Raw genomic sequence first — 26789 nt, 5'->3', positions numbered from 1 at the left:
GGAAATTTCCTTCTTTAAAAGCTGAAAGCACAGTGGCAGGTATATGAAAAAAGCAATTTTGTCTTTCTGCTGTGGTGTTTGCTTGAAAATGTGTTAAAAAAAATACACCACCGTGCATGTTTTTATCAAAATGCATGAATTAAGGCTCATATGAAAATATTTTTCAAGGCTAAACGAAAGTACTACTGAAATGTTGTCTTCTCGGTTAGCTAAGCCTGCATTTCTACTTTAAAGATCCACTTCAATCATGTTTTGATCTATTTTTGAAGTGTTACCAGTGGTTTTTAGCCAAAAAAACCTGCTATTTTCTTGGAAATAGTTTCTGCAGAGCAGTGGGAGTTCATTAGAAACTTGCCTCTGATTTGTGGCTGGAACTGTTGGCATGGAATAAGCCAGTTTTTATTTTCCGTGATCTCTTTGTTTACATGCTCTCCTGCTAGCTTACAGCCCCGCACATCCCCAACCTCATACTACCGTTGCAGCAAAAATGACAAACATTATTGGAGTTTTCCAGCTTTATCGTTTTGAGAGGAAAACAAAGACAAACATGGATCTTTTTTTCTGCAGATGTAAAAAAATATAAAAACTTAAAGTTCTTTCCAATTTGTATTTTTTCATCTGCTCTTGATTTACAGAGATTTGAATAAAGAAATGCTCAAAAATACCATTTTAATCTTAATTTTCCAATCTATTTCCTCCATCATGAGATAATGCTACAAGAACATGTTAAAATGTCAAAAACACAATCATCGTTTAGAAAATATTAAAATATTATTTACAAAATGGCAGCTTGAATCTTTAACTTTATTTATGCAAAACCCCTGCAGTGCTTTTACAGTCTTTAACGATCAGTCGTGTCCTCTGTTGCTATGGCGGAAGGACACGCCCGGTCAGTGCTAATGTTTAGTTGTCCAAAATGGTTCAGTTTGAGAGCTGATATTAAAGTCTCTACATCCAGAGAGCCTACTGTTTACCATCTGTCAAAGCAGCTTGGTTTGCTCAATGCAGGGAAATAATTGATGAGTGGAGCGTGCAGTATGAGGACAGCCACTTGGTCAACAACATATGAGCGACCCTCTTGATTGTTCCCTGTCAGATCCTTCAACTGCAACCCTGTAACTCTGCACAGTTGTCCTCTTCCTCCCACTCTCTGCTCCTGCTGTGTTGGGTCTTCTCACAAAAATACAAACGCTTTCTTTCCCTTCTTCTGGAAGTAATGAGTGGACGTCTTCCGGTGAGCTTTGGAGTTCATTTTAAAATGATGAAATTAGAGGTGGCATTTGTTTTCTGCCGTGGAAGTGCTGTGACCTCGCATGAACTTCGGTGATGATGCATACATTGTAGTTACACAGTGACAGTGGGCCAGCTGCTGCCTCTTTCCCAGAACAGAGGGAGTGTGAAATCCCAAATCAGCCTTCGACTGCTGTGTCCTTGTATCGAATCAAAAGGACATTACAGGAACTGAACAGACATATAGACACATGATTGTCCTTGCTGAATGGGAATACATCATCTTAGTGTTTTGCTCTCTGCAGGAGACGTTATCTCGGACCGTGTTACTCTTGCTAAGGCGTTACATAACCGAGAGAACACAAAAGCCCGACTGTTATTTGTTGTGTTTCTGAAAAGGATCTCTAATAATTATGCCATGTTCTGGGAAGGTTTCATCTCTCCAGGTCGTACATTGGAGCTTGATTAGGTTAATTGGAGCCGAGCTTGGCCTGTTTTTCTCATTACAAATTTGTTGTTGCGAGCGGAAAATGGAAAGGTTGCTACTAGTTGCATCTTGTTTGTCATATCGCAAAAGCAGGCAGTGACCTTTAACACGTCACAGTCAGGTGTGCTCAATTAGCGGGCAGAAGATGAAGCCCTCGGAGGAGAACAAGGGCATGTCGAATCACTACACACAAAACATATTTAGTAGCGACCAATAGGTGTAGCATTTGCTCTCAATTTGACTCAATTTCCCATCTTGTGCTCATGCACTAATTTAGTCCCAGGTGTTGGGAGCTAAGTGGAATTGCTAGGCGTTTTGTTTCCATATGCAAAGGTTTTTGTGAAGAAGCTTTTGTTGTTTTAGTAGCACCAGGAGCGCATTCTCCCCAGTGGCTAATTAAGACATTTAGGGCTGCGGATAACACCTTAACTTGATACGAGATTTAATTTCCAATCAGGCATTCAGCGTGGGTCCAGCCTGCGCTAGCTCTCAATGAATGGGAGATCAGGTATTTACCATGATATTTCTGCTTTATTGCATACATCTGTCCAATTAGCAAGTCTCATGGCACCAACTCGTTCTGAATATTTCATCTGCTGAGAGTCATTTGTAGGGATCTTTATTTTATTATTAACTCAACACTGTTACTCGCATGCTTAAGTTGTCTCTGTCTGCTGCTGCTGATTCCTTGTCATCCATTTAACTGTAACTCAGGGGCTTAATTAGAGACAACACAAGAGCAGCTCAGGTCAAGCAGGATGTCCAACAGCATAAGGGTGAATATGCGGAGGGGCAGTTTCTGGATATTATTCAAGCATCTATTTTACTGCATTACGATGATTTTTCCATTACATTCACTATATTCCAACCTTTCAAACACTGAAAATACAATATTAATTTTTTAAAGAAATAATGGCAGAAACTCAAGAAAAAATGCATCTCATCAACTGAGTCAAGGTGATGTTTTTATCATCTTAAAGTGAACACATTTCTGCCAAAGCTTTTCAAATTAACTTTTCTGTTTTTTTGTGTTGAAAAACCTGTTTTGATGCCACATCACATGTGGAGTCGTCAAGGTTTTTATCTTATTCGTTAGCACTCTTTGTTGATACAATTCTTTAAGTATGTGACAAAAATGTCATAGTTACACATTGATAAGCATTTGAACATTTTTGCACGCTTCTTTAAATGTCATCTCCTCTTTTATCAAAGTCTGTTTTTGCAGTTTTTGCCACAATTATCTCAGCAATCCATTTCAAATGTGCTGAAACATGAAACTTATCCCACAATCCTCAGGGTTGTGGGTGGTCACTGAAACATGTCTCTGTTGCATTACTGATGTTGGATAATTGTAGTAAAATAGGTGAAATTCTCAAAGGTTACTGTAGTAATTGGATGCACACACTCAAAACAACTATTAAAAAGTATTTTTATAGAGGTATAATTCGTATCAATCTGCCCCATTAGCACTAGAGGCAAAGCTGCAGTGCAGCTGTTAACACCAGACTTAAGCCTTGTTTTCACTGAGTGGTCCAGTACGGTCCAGTCCGATATTTTGAGTGTTTCTATTATAAAATGGATCCATTAAACAGTACCGTCTTGAGGGCCCCCGTCTGTTGTAGTTCCATAGAAAAATAGAACGGGACAGTTGGGGCGGAGCTGCAACTGTCTCGTTGCTGCTAGCGCCAAGCTAGCGATTCCATTTTCCTCTTTACGGCTGTTTTTTTTTTTTTTTTTTTTAGCTGCCCAATATCTTCTTTCAAACAACATGCAATTCCTGTTATACACAATGTAACAGAAGTAAAGCAAGAAAAAGATGAGATGCTGGATGACTTTCATTGTTGTTGTTGCACTTCAATGATGCAATGACATGCTAGCGGTCTACACCACACATGCACCATGAAAACAAACTGCTTACTAATTGGAGAAAGGCTTAACTGAGTGAAAACACTCACCAGAATTAACTGGACCGTACCTTACCAATCCTTACCGAACCGCTTAGTGGAAGCGAGGCTTTTGAGTGCTGTGGTGTTCAAATCCCCCATTTAGAGTGCAGTTCACAGAAAGCTGCAGCGTAAACACAGGTCTTTAATACGGGTGTAATGATTTCTTTTTAATGATTTGATTCCTATAATAATTTTTATTCACTGATCCAATTCACAGTCGATATGGTTCATTTTGAGAAATCCGATTCTCTAACCTAAAATGGTTCCAGGGCAGCTTTAGCCAAAAAACTGCAGGTGAAGTTTTTCACAATCCTTGAATTTCTTGCTAGAAAATCAAATGTAAATTAAAAATGATAACAAACAACCAAGTAAACAAGAATTAATATCAAATCCTCTCACATTTTAGTTTCTAAAAGTTCAGCCCAATGAATAAAGTTGCACCAGGCTTAGAGAAAGATCTCTGTAGCGTTTGAATGTGAACAACCTTCAGCATGAAGATATTACCTTGTCGTATAAAAAGGGGGTTCTCAAGGTTTTCCTTTGTGTTCTTCTTCTACAAAATTCTCCCTCTATGAACAGTCAGCTCTAGAGCAGAACCCAGAACAATCGTTTTGTTTGGCCTCATGCAATCAGTTGCTCCAATCTTACTGCCCTCAAAAACACACTCAAAAGATAGGAAGAAAATATCGTTTTGGTGCAAACGTTGAAGGACTTCAACTAACAATCGGCTTGTCCATTCTTAAAAATAGCATCACTGATGCATTTCTTGTCCAGTTTGTTGTCCACCAACCATTTAACCTGCTTACTGTTTTACACATGAATCATTTTTCTGTTAGACTCACCACTATTATGTTACTTTTCTCACACCCTTCAATAGAAATGTCCCTCCTTTCCTCAGTACTATTCCTTCCTTTGGTTGTGCATGCTGCTCCATGAAAAGACCTATCACAGTTAAGCTATTTTTCACAACAAATTTGACCTTTTTTTGAGAGCTAGTTATTGTCGTTCTTTCATTTCCACACCTTCGTATGACTCTGCAATCATTTGTTCCTCTTCAAACCATTTTTTATTTTCCCAAGAGACCAAAGCAGTTTTGAGTTTGACAAGCAGCAGAAAGCAAAACCCCCAAAAAACAAATATGATCCAGTTTTTGGTTACATTTGACGTCCGTTTTCAAAAAATGCAATTTTTTTTGTAGCAAAAAATGTAAAGGATTTCACAAGGAGGCTTTAAAAAAGAAATAAAATGATATGTGGAGATTGCCTTTGAGAGAAAGTATCCCTCTAGAAATTGATGAGCCATGTTTGGACGAGCACATGGCTCTCAGTGCCGCATAAAAAACCCGCTGAGGCTTTGATGAAGCTGCATAGTGACTGGTGAACAGAGTAAATAAGAGGTTATATTTCTGTCGCCTCTACTTGTTGGCACAGTTTTTGTCCTGTTGTGATTTATATTAGCAATTAAAATTAAACTGTGGTCCTGTGTGGGATGTAGGAGAGTGTGTAGGCTCTGTGTCGCAGACCTTCAACTGAAATAGGAGGCTGTCAGCAAATTATGTCAATTTGAAGCACATTTTTTCACTGTAAATGAGCTAGTGATAGAAGACCTTTTTTCTAGAATCATCATAGAAACCTTTCTTTTAATAACAATCCTTCCTGAAAAAGTCAGAAAGAGGAAAAAAAGGTTTAAGATCTTTTAGATTTACTGCAGGAGGATTTGTGGCTGAAACAAAATAAAATGGAATCATAAAAGTAGGACTAAGAAAGATCTCAAGGACATGCTGTAAAAGAAAAAAAATAACAGGCACGTGTTCAGTTTTTTTCTTTTGCTTTCTTTCGCTGAAGTGAACCCTCCGACCTGTCAGTCTTACTTTAAACCTCTTAACAATTTTGCTTTGAATTTAAATTGGATTCAACAAAGGACGGGTTCACGTTTTACTTGAGTCATACAATTGTGAGTTCATCTCTACTGTTAATAATTTATTCATTGGTTTGCTTGAAACAAAATAAGGTGTGTGTAAAGTGGTGCATTGAAGTGTCATGTTAGACCTGACATGAAAAACTGTGTCTGTTTTTCTCCTTGAGTAATTATTCTGTTCAAATAGCACATATTTCTCTCCAGGCAAAGAGTGCTTGGGTTGAATGGATGCTGCCACTGCATAATGGTCCTCAGACGTTTGTTTCCTTGGCAACGTGGGGAGGGCATGTGGAGAGGGAGGTATAAAAACACTGCCAGCTCCTCTCTGGGTCTTACTCTGAGTTAAGTGCAGTCGCTGTCATCACAGAGAACCTTAGACAATCCGTGTCCTCTCGCCACTTGCAGGATCAGCTTCACAAGTAGGCGTTCGAGAATGATGCGGCCGAAAGATTTAGGCCACGGCTCCGGTACCAAGACTTTTCTGGATGCCATGCAAGGTGGCAAAGTCCATCTTGCACGCTTCATTTTGGACGCCTTAGACGGCCGTATCATCAATTCCAAGACGGAGAGCAGCCGCACTCTGCTCATGTGTGCCGCCTGCCTTCAAGATCCCGGAACGAGATCCAAGTTCACCCGGCTGCTGCTGGAGAAAGGGGCAGATGTCAACTGTCAGGATGAGGACGGCCGCACAGCCCTCAGCCACGCCTGTGAGATGGGTCACCTGGATGTGGTCAAACTTCTCGTGCAGTTCAATGCTGATCCTGACGTCTCTGATGCTTGGGGTAACAGCGCGCTCATGTATGCCGCCTTCTCCGGACACAGCCCGGTTCTGGAGTTTCTGATCAGGGCTTTCAAAAGACTGGGACTGAAGCTGGACAGGACCAATAACGCCGGACACTCAGCCATCGAGGTGGCCAACTTTTTTGGACACAACCAGTGCGTGCAGATTTTGAACTTTCCTTGCAGGAAGTTTAGCAGAGATGATCCACTTGTTGATTTCAGCGCCGCTGTTGACGGAGAATCCCGTTTACCCAACAAGCTCCCCAGGCATGTCCTGGAGAGGTTCTCCAAACCGATGACAAATGAGGACCAGCTGCCAAGTGTATTTCAGAGACAGATGAAAATTGGAGATGGCAGTGGACTGTGGAGCCGATTCAGATGTCCCAGAAGCCAATCGCAAGAGGACAATCAAGACCATAGTTGGAGTTTGCCTCCTCAGATTGAGAAGAGCCAGACTGAGGGGGATCACAGCATTCTCTTTGCTGCCAAACAGCTGCAAAACCGCCAGTTTAGAGAGCTGAGGGGGGCAAAAATCCCAAACTCTTTTCCTGAGCCAAAGCAAAAAGATGTCAGCCAGGATGTTAAACTCCCAGAGCGAGCACCTGAGAGTTTCCCTCTCTGGGGAAAAGCGAAGTCATTTAACCTGGACGTTGTGAGCAGCAGAAAGCAGTCCTATCAGGGTGATGTGCGTGACATGAGCCTGTCAGCCAGCAAATTGAAGAGAGCCTCGCTCCAGGATGAGCGATGCCTGATAAACAAGATGGACTGTCAAGGGAACACTCGGGGCCTGACAAACGACTGCAACAAAACTATCTCAGTGCCAAAACCTGTTTTAAGCAGCAAGGGTCAGCCAGTGAAAGCACTCCAGACAAATGTCAAATCGCAGAACACTGAGGCCGCTGACACGGCTCCGTCAAACAGAAAAGAGCAACAGAAGAGGGGGAGCCTTGGCTCGACCGCAAGACACAACAAGCTGCTGTTTGCCAGGGCAGAGATGGAGGCACAGAAGATCCCAAACCAGACAGCGGGGTTCGTGGGCCTGGGGACCCGACTGCTGCGCCGGTTTACTGCGCCGGAGTTCATGAGGATGGTGTTAGACTGCTCGTCTGCCTCCACAAAAGGCAGAGGTCAGATGTCGCGCTCTGATACCTTCCCTCTTTCACACACACACCAGCAGGTGAACAGTCAGCCGAGCGCTGACAGCATCAGTGCTGTCAAATGTGAGTTTGAGAGCTACTCCTCTCAGTCCACCCTTGACTAGTCTGAGGCGGAAATGTTATTTTCATTTATAAAACTGTATTTTGTGTGCTTGGTCAGCTTTGCTATTTGTTTATCTATTTGTAAGATTAAGAAATCAAAATGCTTAATTCTTGTTGTATACTGATACTACATTTAAAATCAGTCTGTAAGTTAATAAAATATAATTTTTAACACATTCAGGATTTATATTCTCTGGAAGCTTTTAATAGTGCTCCTGTATTTTGCCTAAGATATTCACTGTGTATTAATGCAAAACATCTAATAAAGAGATTTAAAAAGCATTTGGGTTGTTTTGGTGTGAACAAGTAAACAAATATATAAATGGTTTGTTTCAATACACATTATTTATTGATTTATACAAAATTAAAATGTGTTATTCTCTTGTTCATGAATGATTGACGTAGAAATAGAAAGACATGAAAGGTATCGACACATATCCGTGTGAGAATACAAAGACTATGTGCAAAAAGTGTTTCTCGTGTCCTGCAGCATTACATGCTAGGCCCGTGTGCTTTATCTAGGCAAACTAATGCAAATGCAGTTAAACACATCATCCTCAACAGTGACCCCCCATCCCCCAAAGTCTGTCACAATTCACAGAGGGTTTTATCAGAAGCAAAGACTCGAAAAATAAACACCTGTGCCCTCACACACACACACACACGTGTCAATGCACTCACGTTTCAGTGAATAAAATTAACATTTCAAAATAATTTTTATATAACTTACGGCTGCAAATCAGCTGGTGCACAGACTCAGCAGTCTGTCGCTTTATTTACACGGTCAATTCAAGTCCATACTTAATTATGAAGCCTTATTTGCAACTTCACATTGTACAAACAACCAATAATGTCTTATGAAAATAAAGAATAAATATATTTATATATATATATATTTATAAAAGAACGTGGTACTGGGGATATTTCCAGTAGCCTAACAGTAGCAGCTGGGCTTTTATCTACCCATTTATTATGCTAATAGGAGAGAATTGTCTTTCACATCCCAGTTTGGTACGTATTCAAGCATTCACATCAGGCCAGGTGTGCCTCCATTTGGCCATGCAAAGAGTGTGTCAGTCAGCTTGTTCTCTACTGAGTGTGCATAAAGGGTAGCTATCCTTTCACAATGGCCTATCATGTTTTTGCCCCTAGTACCAGCTTTAAAAGCTTTACACACAGCTGGCACTGGAGCCCACTAACAACACTATCTAGGGTTTTTAGAGTAGCATGGGTTTGGTACATATATTTAAAAGGAGTATTGATTTTTGCTGTTAGTAGTTTATGCACCATGTTGCTTTGTAGTGAGTCGCACAAAATGTTATAAAAAAGGAATCCTTGTTCTGGTCAAACTCAGCGGAAAGGTGAAGACTTGCATGCCGCCTTTAACTCCTGAAAGGGTGTCTGACAAGCCATGTCGGCCATGTCTGTCAACCGCCGCCGCTCCTGCAGCAAAATGCCTCCTGGGTTTGCTTCTCTGGAGCTGATAGCCCATTTGCCTGGTTCTAGACGAACTAGAACCTACGCTCTTCTGAGGCAGGCCAGGCTGAAGTTTGATAGAAGAGAGCTGCGAGGGGTCAGCATCGAGACATGCGCTTGCGATACTGCTCCACCAGTGGGACCAGACACTGAGGCGAGCCGCTCTGCAGCAGGAAGGGGTGCTCCAGCAAATCAGTGGCACTGGCTCTCTCAAGGGGGTCTCGAGTGAGCATGCGGTCCAAGAAGTCCTTCAGAACTGGAGACACCTGGATCACAGAACAAGGCGTGTATTTCAACTTCAACATCTGGTTTTGTTGTCCTAGACCGGTATTTCTGAGTTGATGTGTGCATGAAAGTGCTCATCTTATGTGACCCTTCACATACCTGGCTGATGTTTCGGACTGTTGGAGCTAGCTCATCTCTGAGCCTCTTCATGGCTGCCACAGGGGTTTCACTGAAATACGGGGGTTCTCCATCCACCATCTCAACCACCATGATACCCATAGACCACACGTCAACCTGAGGCACAAAGGAAAGAGCTTTTCAGTGGTACACAAGTAAGAGTATCTACTTAAGACATTATTTTCCGAAATTAAGTAGAAAGTAGTCATCCAAAAAATGTAAAGTCCCATTCCAATCGTCTTTTGATCTTTTTTAAGAGTGGTCCCAGTGGTCTGTTAATTATAATTAGGCCATTTTTATCAAAAATGTAAAAACTTGTGTTGTTTTCTGGGACATAGTTTCTGCAGAGCGGCAATAGTTCATTAGAAATTCGCCTCTGAGTTGTGGGTGGGACTGTTGGCGAGAGTAAGCCTCACACTTCTTCCCATCATCCATTTATTTACACTCTCTCCTTCTAGCTTACAGCCCCTCACAACCCTAACCAAGTTTTACTGGTGCAACAAAAATGGTGAGCAATACTAGCTATCCATCCTACAGTTTTGACTCTGCTTGAGCAGCAGCCTTTTTTCGTTGCTCCTGATTCACAACAATTTGAATACAGAAATACTCAGAAATTTACTTTTAATCTTAATTTTCTTAAAATATGTGCTCTATCATGAAGAACACCAAAAACATGATTTTTATTTGAGTAAAATTTTCCCAAAAGTTGCTGAAGTAGATGATTAAACGTGTTACTACACAGCTCTGTTGCATCCCAACAGTGTTCCCCAAGTGTGGTTGTGTCAAACAGCTGATCAGGGACCTCCTCACCTCAGTGCCATATGGTGATTTGGAGATAACCTCCGGAGCCATCCAATAAGGGGTCCCCACTAATGACTTCCTCTTCGGGATATCCTTACTGATTTGAGCACAAAATCCAAAGTCTGAAAGCTTCACCTAATACAGAAGATAACATACATTATTAAAAAAGGAAAACAGGAAGGAAGGGAAAAAAAGGACATAGTCGCATACCCTTCCGTCCAATGTGAGTAATATAGAGTCACTCTTGATGTCTCTGTGAATGACTCCCTGTGAGTGGAGGTAGGCCAGAGCTTGCAGAACTGCTTCACATACTGTGGCAATCTGCTCCTCACTCAGCCTGCAGAAAAACACACATTTTTAACGAGCACACACACTGATTTCACATGTACAATTCACACATTTCCATTACTAGTTGCAGGCTGAAATTTATGAATCACTGCACACTATAGGCACCGACAAAGAGTGCAAGGTTCAGAACGACTCCCACTCAACAGAATGACGGATAGACATCTCTTTCTGATTTTAATGGGATTCTGATGTGTGAAATAAACAGGAAACTGAGACGGAAGATAAAAAAGGACAGTTAGAAGTAGAAAAAAACTAAAAACAAAGGTGGTCTCTGAAAATCAGGACAGGTGAAAACAAATGTCTCAAATCATGCAAGAAAAACTCACTTTGATAAAAAAAAAACATATTGATTTATATATTTTTATTTATTGAAATTGATTAAATGTGCCTAAAATGTCAGTAGCATATGGGTTAGCTGGCAAACAAACTAAAAAACAGCAATTGACTTGTTTTTCTGCCGATATAGTTATTGACAAGTACAGTTGTCTCATTTTTTGTGAGCTTGCTTGACAAAAAATATTTTATGCTTTTAAGGAAAGACATTAAACCAAGAAGTTAACCTTTAGATCTGGTCTTGTGTTACAAATTTAAATTTTTTTTTGGTGAACAAGGACTGAATGTTAGTCAACAAACTACAGAAGACTCTGCAGCCAATACTACCCCCTAGTGGTGAATGTGGTTATTAAAAATGAGGTGTTTGCACAAGATCAGCAATATTTTGAGACACTTTCATTATCGGGGTCTTACCTGGTTTCAGACACAATGTTGGTAAGCGCTCCACCCTGCAGGTACTCCATGATTACCCAAAGTTCCTCCTCCACCAGGGCAGACTTGAACATTTCCACCACGTTCTTGTGCTGATAATCCCTCATGATGACTACCTGTAAGCATCATAATTTAAACATCATAAACAATTTACTTCTGTTCAGTTGGGTGACACATCAAGGGCTGAAGTTTACTAAAAAAATGGCCACAGGTGGTTCTGAAAATGGTAAACATGTGCTTGATCTGGTTCCTGTACCTCATTGAAGAGCAGCTCCCGCCTTTGCTGACGTCGCAGGTCCATCATCTTTACCGCCACTTGCCTTCCTGTGTGCTTCTCCGTCGCGATACACACCACCCCCGTTGAGCCCTCTCCAATCTTCACAAAATTCTCCAGATAAGTCCTTGGATCACCCTTGTCAACCACCATCTGCAAAGCTGCCTTGAACTGTTCATGTGTCACCTTGGGCGGGTCGGGGGGTGGTCTGGGTGAGGGGTGTTGTGGTGGCCTAAAGGCTGGGGAGCAGGTACCTGGAGGACTAGTGGCTAATGAACCTGTGGGGGAAGGTCGGGGCTGGGAAGGGCTGTCCTGTCGGGGGTAGGGAGGGTTTGGGCATCCAGAGTGTCTGAGGAAAGGCTCCGGTCCACTGGGCCTCAGACCCATGTTAGGAGAAAGACCTAGAGTGTAGCTGGCTGAGGAGCGCACTGTTCTCTGAGGCCTGATTCCTCCAACCAGAGGACTGCTGGTGCCAGTGGGCAGAAATCCAGAGTGGTACCTCACAGTCGAGTCCGCCTGGAGGATCACAGAACACAGAGGGAAGAAGAACAATGAGAATGTAGACTCTAGACTTTTTTAGGCAAAATCAAATGACTTGTTTCCTTTTCCAGGACAGTTTCTGCAGTAGTTTTTGCTTTGGAGTTGCGGGCGGGACTGTTGGCGTGGAGTAAGCCTTCCCTCAATTCCCGTCATCGCTTTGTTTACAGTGTCTCCTGCTTGCTTACAGCCACTCACAATCTCAAGCTAATGTTAGCACAACAACAAAAATGGCAAGCAATATTTGAGCAGGGCTGCACAGTGGTTAGTTCTTTGGCTCACTGCAAGAAGGCCTCTAGTTCAATTCCCAACTAGTGGACCTGAAACAGAAACACCAGCATGGGACCTTTCTGTGTGGAGTTGGCATGTTCACCCCATGATGATTGCGGCCTGCTGATAGAATACACACGTCACTACTACACTTTCTCCAAATGCATTTTTTTATCTGCTCCTGATTCCCAACAATTTGAATAAAGAAATGCTCAATAATGCATTTCTATTTTAATTTTCTTCATATATGTCCTCCATCACAAGAAAAATACCACATGAGCATGTTACCAAAAACATTATTTTTATTGGACCTGGACTTTACTGGTCTCAAAGGTCCAAAAAAACAAGTTAGAGACTATGGCCACAACTTAAATATCTTAATAGATAATGTATCATGAAAACATTTAAATACCTCAAAAACATACTTACTTTTAAGTCATAGGAGGAGAAAGGCCGGCCCGGACTGTTTTGTGGATGCATGTACATTGGAAGGTTGGGGCGTAGATCCGTAGTGATCGCTCCCTGATCTCCATGCGCCTGCTGCACATTCATCACAGGGGTGTAGAAACAAGCTACAGGTCTCTGGTTAGGTGGTAGTCCCCTGGGCAGCTGGATATCTCTTTTCCAAATCACTCGTTCCTGAGGACTCCCTATCTCCCCACTCATAAAAGCCGCATGACTTGGTGGTGGAATGCTCTGAGACTGCAAGGAAGGTCCTTCCCGGGAGCTGACTCCAACTTCATAGGTGGACGTGGCCTTTGGCAAGATCCCATTTGGCTGCAGAGTGATGCTCTTCTTCATGCCCAAATAAGGGGTGTTGGTCTCACTGTGGATATTCCTGGCTTTTTCCCTCCAGTGGTCTTCATCATCATCGTCATCGTCCTGCGTTAGGCCCTCGTACTGATAGACGTCTCCCTCATTCACCTCCCCAAGCCTTCCCAGAGATTGAGCTCTCTTCCTGGCCGACGGGCTACTCTTCCTCAGAGAGTTGGAGCTGGTCACAGACAGACGGCTCATGTCATTGATCATGGCTGCGATGTAGTCTCCGTGACCAATCATGCTCCCACGTACTATGGTCTGAAAGGAGAGATTCATCACACTCTGATAGCTACCATCGTATTAAATAGAGATATCAGACTAAAATGGAGAAGAAGGGTGACATAATTATTGCTCAGAGGCGAGTTAAATTTAAACTTGGGAATGTGTAAAGGACATACTTGTCATCCCTCAAAGACAGTGGCTCACAATACACTGACAGACTCTCAGAGCCTTTACGTCTGCTCCTACATTTCCAGATATTCCTGATAACTCCTCTCAAGATCTTTGAAGTATTATAAACATTTGGCTGGCATACAAATGCCCAAACCTGCCCGGACATAAAATGATCAGACAAACCTTAGATGCTTTGCCAGAACAGTGAGACTGAATGCATGGAGGCTTATTAGTCTCGAGGTAGAGTCATGTTCAGTTCACAGTCAGTCAACAGCCTCTCTTGTTTCTCTGGCTCAAAGCCATTACATCCACACAGGGGATGGAGGTCAGATGACATCTCGCCTACTGTGGCACCTCTGTGACAGGAGAGGTTGGCAGGTGATAATAGCCATGGGAATGTTTGGTCGTTTCAAGCATGCTACAATTTGTTTAAAACAGCAACCCTGTCTAGTTAGACACCCTTTCTCCGTGTCCTTTTCCAAATGAAACAAACAAATCCTCCTTTTTTTTTGGAGCTATTCTGTTTGGGCACATTTGTCCCTCTATTTGTTTGAGGCCTTTTTGCAGTGCATGCCTCCAGTATATTGATGACACCTCCAAAAACTATAAATTTGACCTAAATGCTGGTTCAGTAGTTCTCATGTTACACAGCACTAATCGCCATCACATCGTGCAGTTTTTTTATTTTTCTGGAGGGCCATAAAAAGAATCGACGGTGTGCTCTGTGAAGCGCGGAAACCCTGATCTGCAGGCTGAATCACTCACAGGCATTTCCTTTGCTGTACCTGCACTTTTTATTTGACATCTGTGGGAAGGCACCCTGTACTGTTATTAATTGCCTGCACGCAGTAATAAATCTTGTGGTCCCCAGCATTGTACAGTTAGTGTACACAGCAGTCATTAGCCAAGCCCCGTGATAGATAAGAGAGCAACAGGATGGGGAGGGCAGCAGTAATTCTACGTTGTCATCAGGGGATTATGGCATTTTCTGAGACAGCAGAATAGCTCAGTATCACTGAAACGATCAAACTGGCAGCACACTTTTATTCGTCTCTGATTTGGAGTTGCAGCTCTTGTCAGACTGCGACTGCCACTCATCAGTTTAGTTCAAATGAAGGACAGAGCGCAAAAATTACCTTTTTTGGTCTCAGCTCAACTTCTGTGATCCTGGAGGGGTCCACCATGGGCTTGGGCCTGCGCAGGTTTTCTATCAGGCTTTGCCATTGGGTCGGCAGGCCCACAAAGCAGCCTCTTTTGGCATCGAATGATGTGTGGACGCGGTGCTCAAAGTTCTTTGGCGCCGATATCTCAGGCCTCTTCTTTTTTTTCTTACGAAACATTTTCAGGTCTGGAAGGACAACTGCTTGCCAGCCTCAAATTTTCCCTGTTGAGAAAAACATTCAGATTAAAAGAGACTCAGAATGAAAATGAAATAAATCAATTCCATACTATTTAGATTGAGGCACTATAGGTTTATTTTACTGGAATGTGTCATCACAGCAGACACATGATTGCAAAATGATCAATCCATCATTAGAGCCCAATGTGTGGGAACTAAATTTTGCAGACACATGACCATACATTGTGGTAGAATGTTCTAATAATGTTCAGTTTGTATTATTTTGAAGTGGATAAACAACAACTGGCTGAACTTTATCAAAATAAAATCTGAACAGATTTGTCATTAATTAATGTTTACTTGTTTGTTTGCAATTTACACTTGATTATCTTACAGGAAATACAAGGAATCTGTCTAATTTAACCTGCAATGTTCAGTAGCAGGTATTTAAATCTGAGTTGCAATGGTTGAATTTGATGTCCTGGATCAATTTTTGGTCAGTGAATCGGATCATTCAAAATGAACTAATATTGACTATGAATCGAAACAACAACCACAAATGATGAAACGAATCGAATTGCTATTAAAATGAATCGTTTCACCCAAACTTTTGCTCTCATTCTGTGCAAAAAACAAATACAATCTTTGTCCTTTGAAAACAAGCACGTTCCTTGTGCATTGCAGACAATGCAAACAGGACTTGGCTGTCTCTGTGTCCTGCTGGCTGTCGCAAGCTTGATTAGTTGAAAACAGCTTCAAGGAGATTGGATGGATTTGTAAGCACATGTGTAATGAAGGATATCGGGTCAATTAGGGCTTATTCATTTTGTGTCCTTTTACGGATGAGCACACGGTTGGGCTGACCAGCACCCAAAGGCTCTCAGTGCATTTACAAAAACAAAAAAACCCTCACATATGCATATATACAAACAGAAAACTGTTGTGGCAAGCTATCCTTCATAGCTTCCTCCACAAGCTTTTCATATCCTAATTAGTAGCTTGTACGCCCTTGATTTCAGGGAGGGCAACCACTTAATCTTCGCCAAGCCACCAATCCAGGTTTACTTCCCATTCTACTGGAGGGAAATAATTAAATACAGTACATTTAATTTGCTTAGCAAGGAAGCTGTACGGTGAGATAACCACTCGCATATAAATCTTAAGATTAATATGGATACAGCTTTAAGTAGCTTGCATTAATGCGCTCACACCTATGATTGTTCGTTCTGGATCCAATTCTCACAATATATACATATATATATATATATACATATATTATATGTTTATTCACAAATGTAGATTGCAACAGTTCAACACTTGTTTGTCAATAATGCACTTTTTTCCCTTTTTTAATTTATTTTTTTTAACATACATTGTTTTTTTCCAGCTCAAAAATGGTATGGGATGAAGAAAAAATGTTTTTTATTCCCACCCCTAAAGTATCTATAACTTGACTATGTTGTGACTGTTAACTTATTCATGTTAAGGTCACTGATATAATTGATATCCAATTGTCTAAGTACTAGCATCCATATTCCTTAATAATAATATATTAAGATATATACACAAACACACGTCTTAACACAGATTCATTTGAACCAGACTGCACTAGTATTTACTATTGTCTGGGTGATAAAACAACTTGACCCATATTTATGAGGAAGTTGGACTTTTCCTGAGCGTTTACATTTTAAGATAATAATACAGTCTGACGGTGATACACTTTGTGTAAAAAATGACGGAAGTTTGGGAAAAGGGAGGATCTCATGGAGTCAAAACAGTTTTTCCCAAAAACGGAGTAATTTTTCTCTTTTCTGAAAACACCTATTTGGTATGGAAGCCTTAAAGGGGCAAAAATAGTTAAAATCTTTGCTAAATAAATAATATTCTTAGCTTTATTGTTTGCACAAGTAGATAAAATATCCACTTATAGTCATTTAATATTTAGTCTCAATTAATGTATTAATTAAAATAACCATAAATTAATGAAGTTTATTAAATTAATATATTAAGTATTTTGTTTTCTGTGCCATTACAGATCATAGTCATTGGACAGACCTATAATTAAAAGCAAAACACAATGACATAATATTAACACTGACATTTTATTTAATATTCTTCTCATGCTTTAAAACAAATACAATTGTGTTTTAATTATTTATTATTAATAAATATAGCAAAACAATTGAATGTTAACTACACACTTAATATTTTTCTTATAAAACTTGGTTTGCTACAAAATAAGATATTTGTAAGATTTTTTGAGTAACCCTTATTAATGTCTCATTTGATGTTTTATTCATAAATCTACATTTGTACAATCGACAAAATTAACCCAATTTTTCATTGATTATTATTTTCAAACACTTAAAGACTGTGAAAGACTTAAAATTCTCCAGGTTGTTGGTTCAACCCTACGTTCATTATGTCAGGTTTTACAAGAAAAGGCATCAGGTGTAAAACATTATTTCTAATGAATGAGTAAAATGCTTCTCTCTGGTTATGCCTGATTTTAGGAAGCAAATATTAGATGCTTGATTTGAAGTCAGTCTACTGTCAAAGTGCTTGATCACATTTGAAAATATTGATGTATTATAAAAACAAAAGACAATGATTTATTTTGTGTTTGAAATGCTACTTTGTGATGCAGGTTTTTACAGTAAGCTGAAGAGCCTAAAGGAGCCTGTGTCCCAGAAGAGCTTCAGGCTCAGTGACTCCCTCCCAGTGAATTCACATCCCTCCACACCCCAGTGTGCAATCAAGTCGTGACCTTTCCTCTTCCCACTTTGAACCCTAAGACCAACATGGCACTAATCTGTGTCAACTGAGCCTTTTGTGAGATATGCTGGTGACTAACACATGCCATTCACCCTGCTGCATCACTAAAGGGTAGAGCAAGGTCAGGACCACCAATCACATGAGCCGAGCCCCTGTTTCATCGCAGAATAAGAGGGGTGGGGGGTTTCTGCTCGAAGAGATGTGTCACCCTCCAAGGATAATTCAACCACAAGGCTAATATGCTAAGTGTTGCATAAATGTATCACTCTGTGCTCTCCCCGTGTACAAATTTTGATGCCGGGTAGGATGTTAATTCTATCTGACAGGGACATTATGGTGTGAGAAGAGGAGCCGGAGCTCAGATTAAAGTCAGACCTGGGAGTATGTGGGAGCATTTTCATTTCCACAAACACGGGAAAGCTTTTAACCACCAATTCCGTGTTACAAAAAAAGAGGCAAGCCAGAGAAAACAAGCTGCAAACCAAAGATTGCTATCTTTTTTCCCCCTCTCTGTTTCACATGCAGGTATCTGCTTAGCTGGCTGTTCAGGGACAAGACACTGGCGTTGCATGAACAAATATTTACACATTAACACTCAAGTAATCCTTTACAAACAGATGAATCGATATTTGCTGGGGCAAAAATGCAAGCCACAATCCTGCACTGTCAACAATAAGATGCTACCAACATTAATAGGCAAGATGGTTTATGTCTCTAAAATATAAAGATGATTCAACGACTCAAGTCTGTGTAAACAGAACAAATTCAGAAGTTGATGAGTTTATTGATTTACCAGGTTTTAATCACATGCATCTGACCCCATCGTGACCTCTCAGACTCAGTCATGCCTCTGACAGTTTTGATCACGGCACTCCATCGATTTCCGCGATGGTTGGATAGCACACGGAATCTGTGCGGAGCATAATCCAGCTTTCAGGTCACATCCCTCAAAACAGCTGGGACCTGACCCTGCGCCTCACTGGTTTATGTTGAATCCATCAAAGTGCTGAGGCAAAACTCAGCTGCTCAGTTGCCGTCAGGAATACAAAGAGCCAGAGAAGATGAGATCATCCAAAAAAAAAAAATCTGCTATGGGTAGCACAATTTCATTCGCACAACTTTGTGCTGCAGGAACCAAAAATGTTTAAAGTTGGATCAAATGCTTTCATCCTCACTTTTCTAAGAAAATTTCATCTCAATCTTAAATCTCGACCTTACCCCAGACTGGACGGAGCTTCTTCACCTTGGCCTCTCATATCATGCAGTCATTTAACCGGGCAATCCATATGCTTCCCGCGGACAACACGGCATGCCTTCCTCTCATGTTTAAATCACCCTGAGCAGGAGTTGTGGTTGAGTGGGAGGAGATTGAGAGATAAAAGATACTGGATTTGCTCAATGTTAGAGCTGCGGGCCATGATGATGATTTTTTTTTCCTTTTTTTTTTTTTTATCTGCCCTGATTTCTGCTCCTTTCCTTTTTTTTTTTTGTTGGCGTGCGTGCAGAAATGTAGCGAATGTGCAGGTGACTGTGCTTGCGGGATTAGTATTTTATTCAGCCCTTCAGTGATCTAATTTTAGTACACATCATCCCCCTCTCCTCTCTAGTACCACACACGTGTTTATTTTGTGCTAGATTCGTGTCAAACAGTGAGGTGAGGACGAGAAACGGTAGAAATCCTCTTTTTTTGTTGTGCGTAAATGCATGTTAAAGAATAATCCCGCTCTACAGAAACACAGGAGCTGCATGCACACTGTTTCATAACAGGATAAAAAAAAACATAAATGTTGTTCTGTGGTGCTCTAAGACTGGGCATGGAGGGCTTAGAGATTGTTCCTCCATCATTATTTTGTCCTTTTTTTGCAGTGATATTTCATTTTAGAGGGACAGCGAAGCAGGTTGGAGCATACAGGTTTCATTAAAACGCATAAGACGTACAAAGCACTGGGAGCAACTGATCCAAGCATGGTTTGGAATTTAGCTTATTTCTAATTTCTCTTCAGAACGGCCCTGAGAGGTATGGAGTCCGAGAAGACGGTAGAGAATGTGAAATAACAGACTGCATCTAGCCACAAGGAGCTGACATATGTATATTTTGCGTTAGTGATTTTATGTTCCACAATAGACTTAAAGTCCCTCTCTGATCATCTTCTTATCTATTGCAAAATTGTTCCTAGAGGTCTTTTATTTGGGATTATTTTGTTTTTAGCCCCCCAAAAAACAAATAAACTGTGATTTTCTAGGAAATAGTTTTTGCAGACCAGCACTAGTTTATTAGAAATTATGGGCAGGACTGTTGGCACATAGTAAGCCTTCCCTCATTTCCCATAATCCCTTTGTTTACAATAGATCTGTTCAATAGATCACCCAGGTAAACGCAGCACTGATTGTGGTGCATGCTGGGTAATTTTTGCTCTGATGTCACATGTCAATCATCATACAAATATAGCCAGAAAAGGGCGTGTGCAGGGCAGAAAAGGGCTCTGCGCTGACTCCAATACATTGGTTGATGACAAAACAATGCATTGTGGGAAACGGTGTCCTGGCATTTCTTATAGTTCGACGTGAATCTGATTAGAAATGACTGGAGCCCAATAAAGGAAATCTGTGTATTTTGTAATTTTTTCTGACAAAACGTAAATAATCGATGAGAAAATTAACAAGATTTTTATTTATACAAATGGTTGTGATAATTAAAATCAGCATCACTCATATGACTTTATCATTAGAAATTATTTTACTTGAAACGATAAAATATTGTATTTTTTCTACTGATAATCATTTAGATTTTAATGCAAAACATCAGACAGACATTTGCATTTATGCAACAAAAGGAACTCATGAGTACAAGTATTACAAATCATCTGTGGTTATACGTTTTATTGCTGCCTTTAAAATACTATATGGGAGTGGCATATAAAAATTCCACCAAATGTTAGCGACAACCTGACTTCCTGTTGTTATTTAGTCTCACTGCAGCTCAGCGTTCGCCTTCATCTCAGGCCCCCACCTAGTCCCGCCAATGATCCAGGCAAGGCGCAAGAGATCTAGAACATACCTAATATTTCCTGCTAGCTTACAGCCCCTCACACCACCAATAATTAGCAGTGTAAGAAAAAGGGGGAGCAACATCTGAGCTATCCAGTCGTACAGTTTTGAGCCAGATGCCAGCTCAGATAAGAAAACAATGGATCTGGTCGTCTACAAGTGGCCTGCCGTAGTAACTAGTTCGTAACACGTACAAGGTATTTCCAACAACATTTTTTCATCTGCTCCTGATTCACAATAATTTGAATAGAGAAATACTCAGAAAAGCAATTTTAAGCTTATTTTCTAAATTTATCGTCCATCATGAGAAAAAACAAAACAAAAACGTGTCAAAAACGCAAAAAATACAATTTCCATCGGAGTGGGGCTTTAAATAAATGCTAAAAGAAATAAATTTTCATTATTATTCGAATCCCAATTTCTTGAAATAACAGTTCTGACATTCAGATGCGACCGACTGTGTAGATCTTTTCTTGTTTCTTTTTTGAGCTGTCAGCAGTTTTCCACAAATCCTGTAACATCTGTACTTCATTCAGCGAAAAAAAAAGAAAAGTGGAAAAAGATAAACCCTGTGGAGGAAGCTAAAAGAAAATGAAGAATAGCTGTGGCTGTAATTTTTCAATTGACAGTGATAGTCCTTGATGTATCTCTGTCTGTTATAAGCTGTGAGGTCCTTAAGTCGAGCACCCCCAAGGGCAAGTGAAAGGAATGCTGTAGACTAGCTCCAGAATATAATCTGTCAGTAGCAATAATCTGGATGTAGCTGAGAATAAGTTTCAAGGAAATGCGATGAATTTTTGCAGCACATCCACATTTTTTCCTCTTCTTTTCCATTTGTGAAGGGATGAAGCACGTCCACGTAATGTCGTGCTTTACCTTAAGTCTCTCCAGGAAGTCATGCGAGCAGGAAACGTTAGAAGCGGTGATCAGAACGCTTGTCTGGTATTTGCTCACTTTACTTCTGGGTAGGAGAAATCCTGAGGATGTGAAGCGTGTCTGCACTCCAAAATACACAATGTCTGAGCCCAACGATACGCAGTTTTTCAAGGACAGACATCTTGTGAAGGGCTGCTCCCCACTCCTGTGTTATTATTGACAGATGAGTGGAGGTAAGGAGAGGATGAACACTCAGAGAAACAGAAGAGAGTACTTAGAAAAGAGCTTCTGAATGGAGGCAGATCAGATTTGTCAGCAAACATTACGGTTTTGGTCTCATTATGGAGGCGCAGTGATGCTGTTAGCATCTTTCATCCATCATGTTTTCTACAGTAAACTGGTGACAGAAAAAGGGTCGTCAATACTGTGCATGCATCATCTTGTCACCTGACATGATGACACTGATTCTACTAGATGAGAAAATTGAAAAGAAGTTTGTTGCTCCTGCTCCGAGGACATAAGAAGCACCTTAAAAAGCCGCCGCTGCAGACCACAAACAAATATTGATGGTGATGCCGTAAAAACAACTCCTGCAGCGTCCCAGGAACTTTATCTGATCTGGACGCACAAATAAGCCGTCACGTCAGCTTGTATCTTCATGCAGCGTAACTGTTTGCTTTTTACAATCCGGATAGTAAAGACACGCAGCACTGACCATCACTCTGTTTAATTAAAGATCCTCTTGGCTCGCACACATGCTTTGAGTGGTTGACAATAAATACTGCATTTCCAACTCTTATTAATGCTTCAACAGTGGGTTTGGGTTCTCAGTATTAAAAAATGCGACATTGATTTGTCAAATCTATTCATTGATTTTCTTTTTCGTAATTTCTTTCCAAGCAGAATTGATTTTTTTATGTGAAAATTCAATATTTTATAATGAAAAGTCTATTTTTTATCTACTATAACAATTTGGATGGAAATTAGAAACAACAATATGATTAATTAATCCTGTGTAAATACAATTAGACTATAGATTGTGCACTTGCATTTTTCAATAATAACCAGCTTTTTTTGGCAGGTTTATAAAAATTTTGCTCAGATTTCTAAATAGTTTTCAAAGTGGGAATGAGTTCTGTTTTTACTGCACAGACAAAAGCTACTTTGTTGTGCATTTTTTTTTCTTTTTCAATACTTATAAGGCACAGCCTGGGAAGATGCACCATTAGAAATGCGCTGTGCGAACACCGCATGACGCAACTATTGCCGAACACAACTGTGAATTCTGCAGGTGTGTTCACCAGGATGTGAGCGGTTGCCATCACTTCCTGTCCTGTTAGTATTGGGTCTGCTTCGTCTGGAGTCTGTGCTTCCTGTTTATTTCATTCTGAGCATGTAAAGCGAATAAAAACCAGAAGCAGCTAAAAAAAAATAAAAGCTAAATCTGAGGAGTTTACACATCACCCTCATTAAAGCAGATTTTCAGCTTCATGTGACAGATTTTCTTCGTCACCTCCTCTTCCTCCTCAGTCATGAGGAACCTGACGCACAGTTTTTACTTCAAGTTACATCATCCTGAGAGCCTATTTCTGATCTCTACAGCTTTAGCTGTTGGTGGGACCGTGCACAGATAACAGGTGAAGTTATAAAGTCGGGATCAATAACTGTTTTTGGTTGTGACGCTGTCAGTGAGAGTGAAGTCCATTGTTGATGCCAAAGCTCCGATCCATACTCTTCCTTTAAACACCTTACCCTCAGATTGATTTTCACTTGACACTTTGCATTTAATAAAGAGACTAACTTTAAGGAGAGGAGTTCGTCCTATTGTGGCTTAAATTGGCGTTCCAGATCACTTTACATTTATGCAAACTTTTAATCTACAGGTTCATAGAAAAATCTCATCTGCTGTTTTTTTCCTCGTGTGACTATTTTTAGCTTCTTCTTCAAAAGACTCAAACAAGCACTCACTAGAGGACACAGCATCTCTCAAGAATGCACAAAGCAGCAGCAATCATCTTCACAAAGTGAAGTCTAGAAGAAAATGTAAATAGTGTTCAATCGTTTCTGAAGATTGTGAGGATTAGGGTTGAGCTGAGCAGCATCTCTTCTGAGATCTGGTCCATAACTGGAAGCCTCCAGCATCCCACTCGCCTGTGCCTTTTTTCTCCATTTCCCCCCTCTCTCATCTGCATCTGCCTGAGCTGCATTCTGCTCACAGCATCTCTTTCTTCCTCCACCATGGCTTCATGTCTGGCGTACTCTAGCTCGCTCATTATCAATGACATCTCATTCTTACCCTCCCCACCTTTACGAGAGGACGCAGGGCTCTGGAGGTTCAAGTCATTGTTAGAGGAGAAACAAACAAGAAAACAGTTATTCCTCCTTACCTTTCCGTCCACTGAAGAGGAGAGCTGCTCTCCTCCAGGAGGGATTGGAAGCAGGACTAATGTGCACTCATATACAGCGCTCACTCACATTCAGACACACACTCACGGCCATAAACCGCTCTCACACACACCACGACGAGGAGGGCTGGCTCTCAAGCAGGAGCACACTGCAGGCTGCCGCTTGCCTGGGAAAGCCTGATGCGTTCCTCCCTCCAGGCACACGCAGCCATCTCAAAGGCTCTTTGTTGGAGCTGATTCATCCCCGGCTCTGTGGCTGAGTACCGGTGTCTGCTCCCACAGACACGGCGCAAAGCAGGGACAAAGCCATGAAAAGGAACGGCAGCATCCAGGAGAAGGGAATATCACCAAATAGCTCCATCCATCCATCCATCCACCCCCCTTCCCTCTTTCTCTCCTTCTTAAGCTTGCCGTCTCTTACACACACCCCCTCCCACCTCCCTCTCTCTTTATCACTTCCCTCCTTCACCGCCTCCTCCCATTCCCTCATTGGGTTGCAGGAGAACTGATAGCTGTGTGTGTTTATGTCAGTTTGCGTGTGCGTGCGTGTTAAGCTGGTTTCCGGTGACTATTAGGCAAGGGCAGCTCCTCCACACCTCATCACCTGAGATGCCCCCCCTCCCCCCGCCGTCCCTGGATGTGGGTGACATGAGAACACATGGGTGGGTTGCTTCACCCACTTTGCTGCTGTTCAGTCAAATGCATTATCTATGGAGGGACAGAGTCAGGGATGGCAGATGGCAGAGGGAGGGGGGGGGGTGCTGTATCTGGATGATCATAAAGGGGGTGCGGGACCACTTTTATTCGAAAAGCAATTCCAGCCTCACAACCTTTTCTTTTTTTTTTTTTTTTGACCCAAAAATCATTGTGGACGAGTTTCAACTCGGCGCTCCGGTCCTCCATCCAGATCCAGCATCATTAGTCGAGTAAAACATTCCCCCTTTCGTTTCACTACAATCATTTCCTGAATAATTCATAGAGCTGCTGGGACAAGACTCAAAGCAGGAAGATGTATTAGGGTCAAGTCGTGCAGAAATTGCATCTAAGAGTGAGTCAGATTTAGGGCATGCATGCAGCATGAAAAATATTTACCAACATGCAAGAACAGACAAGAACCGGGATGTTCCTTCTAACCATTAAAACAAAGTCATGTGAAAACCCCCCAATCTGCAAGCAATGAGGCGATTGCCTGTTGGTGGGGTGGAATGGAATCGCTCCAGTAAATCTCAAGAAGCAAATGTCTTCGTTGTCATCATCCTGATGCTCATGTTTGCTGGTGCGGCTATATTTTACTGTCTTGCTTTGCATATTTGATGTGGTTATTTTGGGATCAGAGCTGTAAGACTACTAAAACGGTTTTGTAATGTGTCCCCATTCTTAGTGGTTGTCACAAAAATAATTTGAATTGCCCAAACCAGCTGAGCTGAGTCATTCAAATGTTCTGTAGAACTGAGAAGTCAAAATTCTAACAAGTAAACTATAACAGGATTTTAAGATGGATTTCTACAGATGTTAGTGCATCCATATTTCCTGAGCAGCGTAATTTATTTTTATGATTTTGCTACTGCATTAAGCTAATTGGGTGCAGTTTAAAAGCAAAAGTTAATGTTATGATGATAGATAGAGCAAAAATAGAGATGTTTTGATATTAATGAAGTCTTTCAGAACACTATTTCTTTTCATCCGGTCGGTCGGTCGGATGAATGCTTAAGGATTGTAATATTAGCTTATGAGGCAACAAAAATAGTTTTCTACTCTTCTATTATCATTTCATATTATTAAGTGTTAATCAAGCAAAAATACATAGGAATTATTGTGCAACATTTCTGATAAATAATCTCACAAATCCTTTTTGGAATATTAGCTCTACTTTCAGAATTTTAAGTACTTTAGTTTATTGTATTATAGAATAACCCCATTTATTTTTCTCACTTACCTACATCCTATAGTGTCTCTAACATTTTATTTAATAAAAAAGGTGCAATTTCTGACAAAGCAATCCACATTATTAATAAAATGTATTTATGTTGATTAAATATACATTTTTAATTGATTGTTTAAAATAAATAAAAGAATAATTACACCTTTTTTTGCAAGATTAAGTATCTTGTCATAAATTATGACGATGGTGTTCTTAAACCATCACAACAGTTTAATATTTCCATGATACCATAAATACAAAATAAGAAAATGGAAAAACAAAGTTTTATTTCATTTATATGTGATATATCCCTACTTGAGGAACATAAATAAATAAAAACAAATTAATATGAATACCAAAGTATTCACTCTCAAATCCAAATATCTGAGTTATATTTCTTAGGTGCATATTTTCCTCTTTTTTTCCCCTTCAGTCTACATATCTTCTATATTTAACTATTTTAATAAAAATGTAGCAAGGCAAAGTATCAGGAAGGGAGAAAATACTCCAGACAAAACTGTGCTTCTGTCCCAGCATGCAACAGGGACACTTTCTTTAAATGAAAGAAAATACCATAACTATAAATGATTCTCATTTAAAATTATGGCAAAACCAGATTTCTTTCTTTATTTAAGAATTGTTTGATTTTCTCTTAGGACAAAGCAAAAGATGAAGTAATTTGTCAGATATTTGAAAAAGAAAAAGTGGTGTAAAATAG

General features: G+C 40.6%; 2 protein-coding genes across 2 annotated transcripts; one reads left to right on the top strand and one right to left on the bottom strand.

The window, feature by feature from the left end:
- The first annotated feature begins 5898 nt into the window (after positions 1-5898).
- LOC112146817 (ankyrin repeat and KH domain-containing protein 1) lies at positions 5899-7901 on the top strand. The gene has a single exon (XM_024272835.2). The coding sequence runs from the start codon at positions 6014-6016 to the stop codon at positions 7619-7621; it is 1608 nt and encodes a 535-aa protein (XP_024128603.1). The 5' UTR covers positions 5899-6013; the 3' UTR covers positions 7622-7901.
- Positions 7902-7942: 41 nt separating this feature from the next.
- LOC112146804 (serine/threonine-protein kinase PAK 4) lies at positions 7943-25634 on the bottom strand. The gene is made up of 9 exons (XM_024272815.2): positions 24133-25634; positions 14841-15088; positions 12922-13569; positions 11668-12201; positions 11394-11527; positions 10509-10635; positions 10308-10433; positions 9480-9614; positions 7943-9361 (listed from the first exon to the last, which is right to left on the bottom strand). Exons 2-9 carry the CDS (start codon positions 15042-15044, stop codon positions 9194-9196), a joined length of 2076 nt encoding a protein of 691 aa, XP_024128583.1. The 5' UTR covers positions 15045-15088; positions 24133-25634; the 3' UTR covers positions 7943-9193.
- Positions 25635-26789: the final 1155 nt, after the last annotated feature.

The sequence above is a fragment of the Oryzias melastigma genome, linkage group LG22, assembly GCF_002922805.2.
Source record: "Oryzias melastigma strain HK-1 linkage group LG22, ASM292280v2, whole genome shotgun sequence".
NCBI classification, from domain to species: domain Eukaryota; kingdom Metazoa; phylum Chordata; class Actinopteri; order Beloniformes; family Adrianichthyidae; genus Oryzias; species Oryzias melastigma.
The sequence above is the reverse complement of the archived record's forward strand: the minus strand, read 5'-3'. Positions and strand labels throughout refer to the sequence as shown.

Coding starts and splice junctions, on each gene's coding strand:
- LOC112146817 (XM_024272835.2), top strand. CDS start 6,014: ATGATGCGGCCGAAAGATTTAGGCCACGGCTCCGGTACCAAGACTTTT.
- LOC112146804 (XM_024272815.2), bottom strand. CDS start 15,044: ATGTTTCGTAAGAAAAAAAAGAAGAGGCCTGAGATATCGGCGCCAAAG. Junction 10,636..11,393: donor AACATTGTGTCTGAAACCAG/GTAAGACCCCGA, acceptor GTTTTTCTGCAG/GCTGAGTGAGGAGCAGATTG. Junction 10,434..10,508: donor TACTCACATTGGACGGAAGG/GTATGCGACTAT, acceptor CTTCTGTATTAG/GTGAAGCTTTCAGACTTTGG.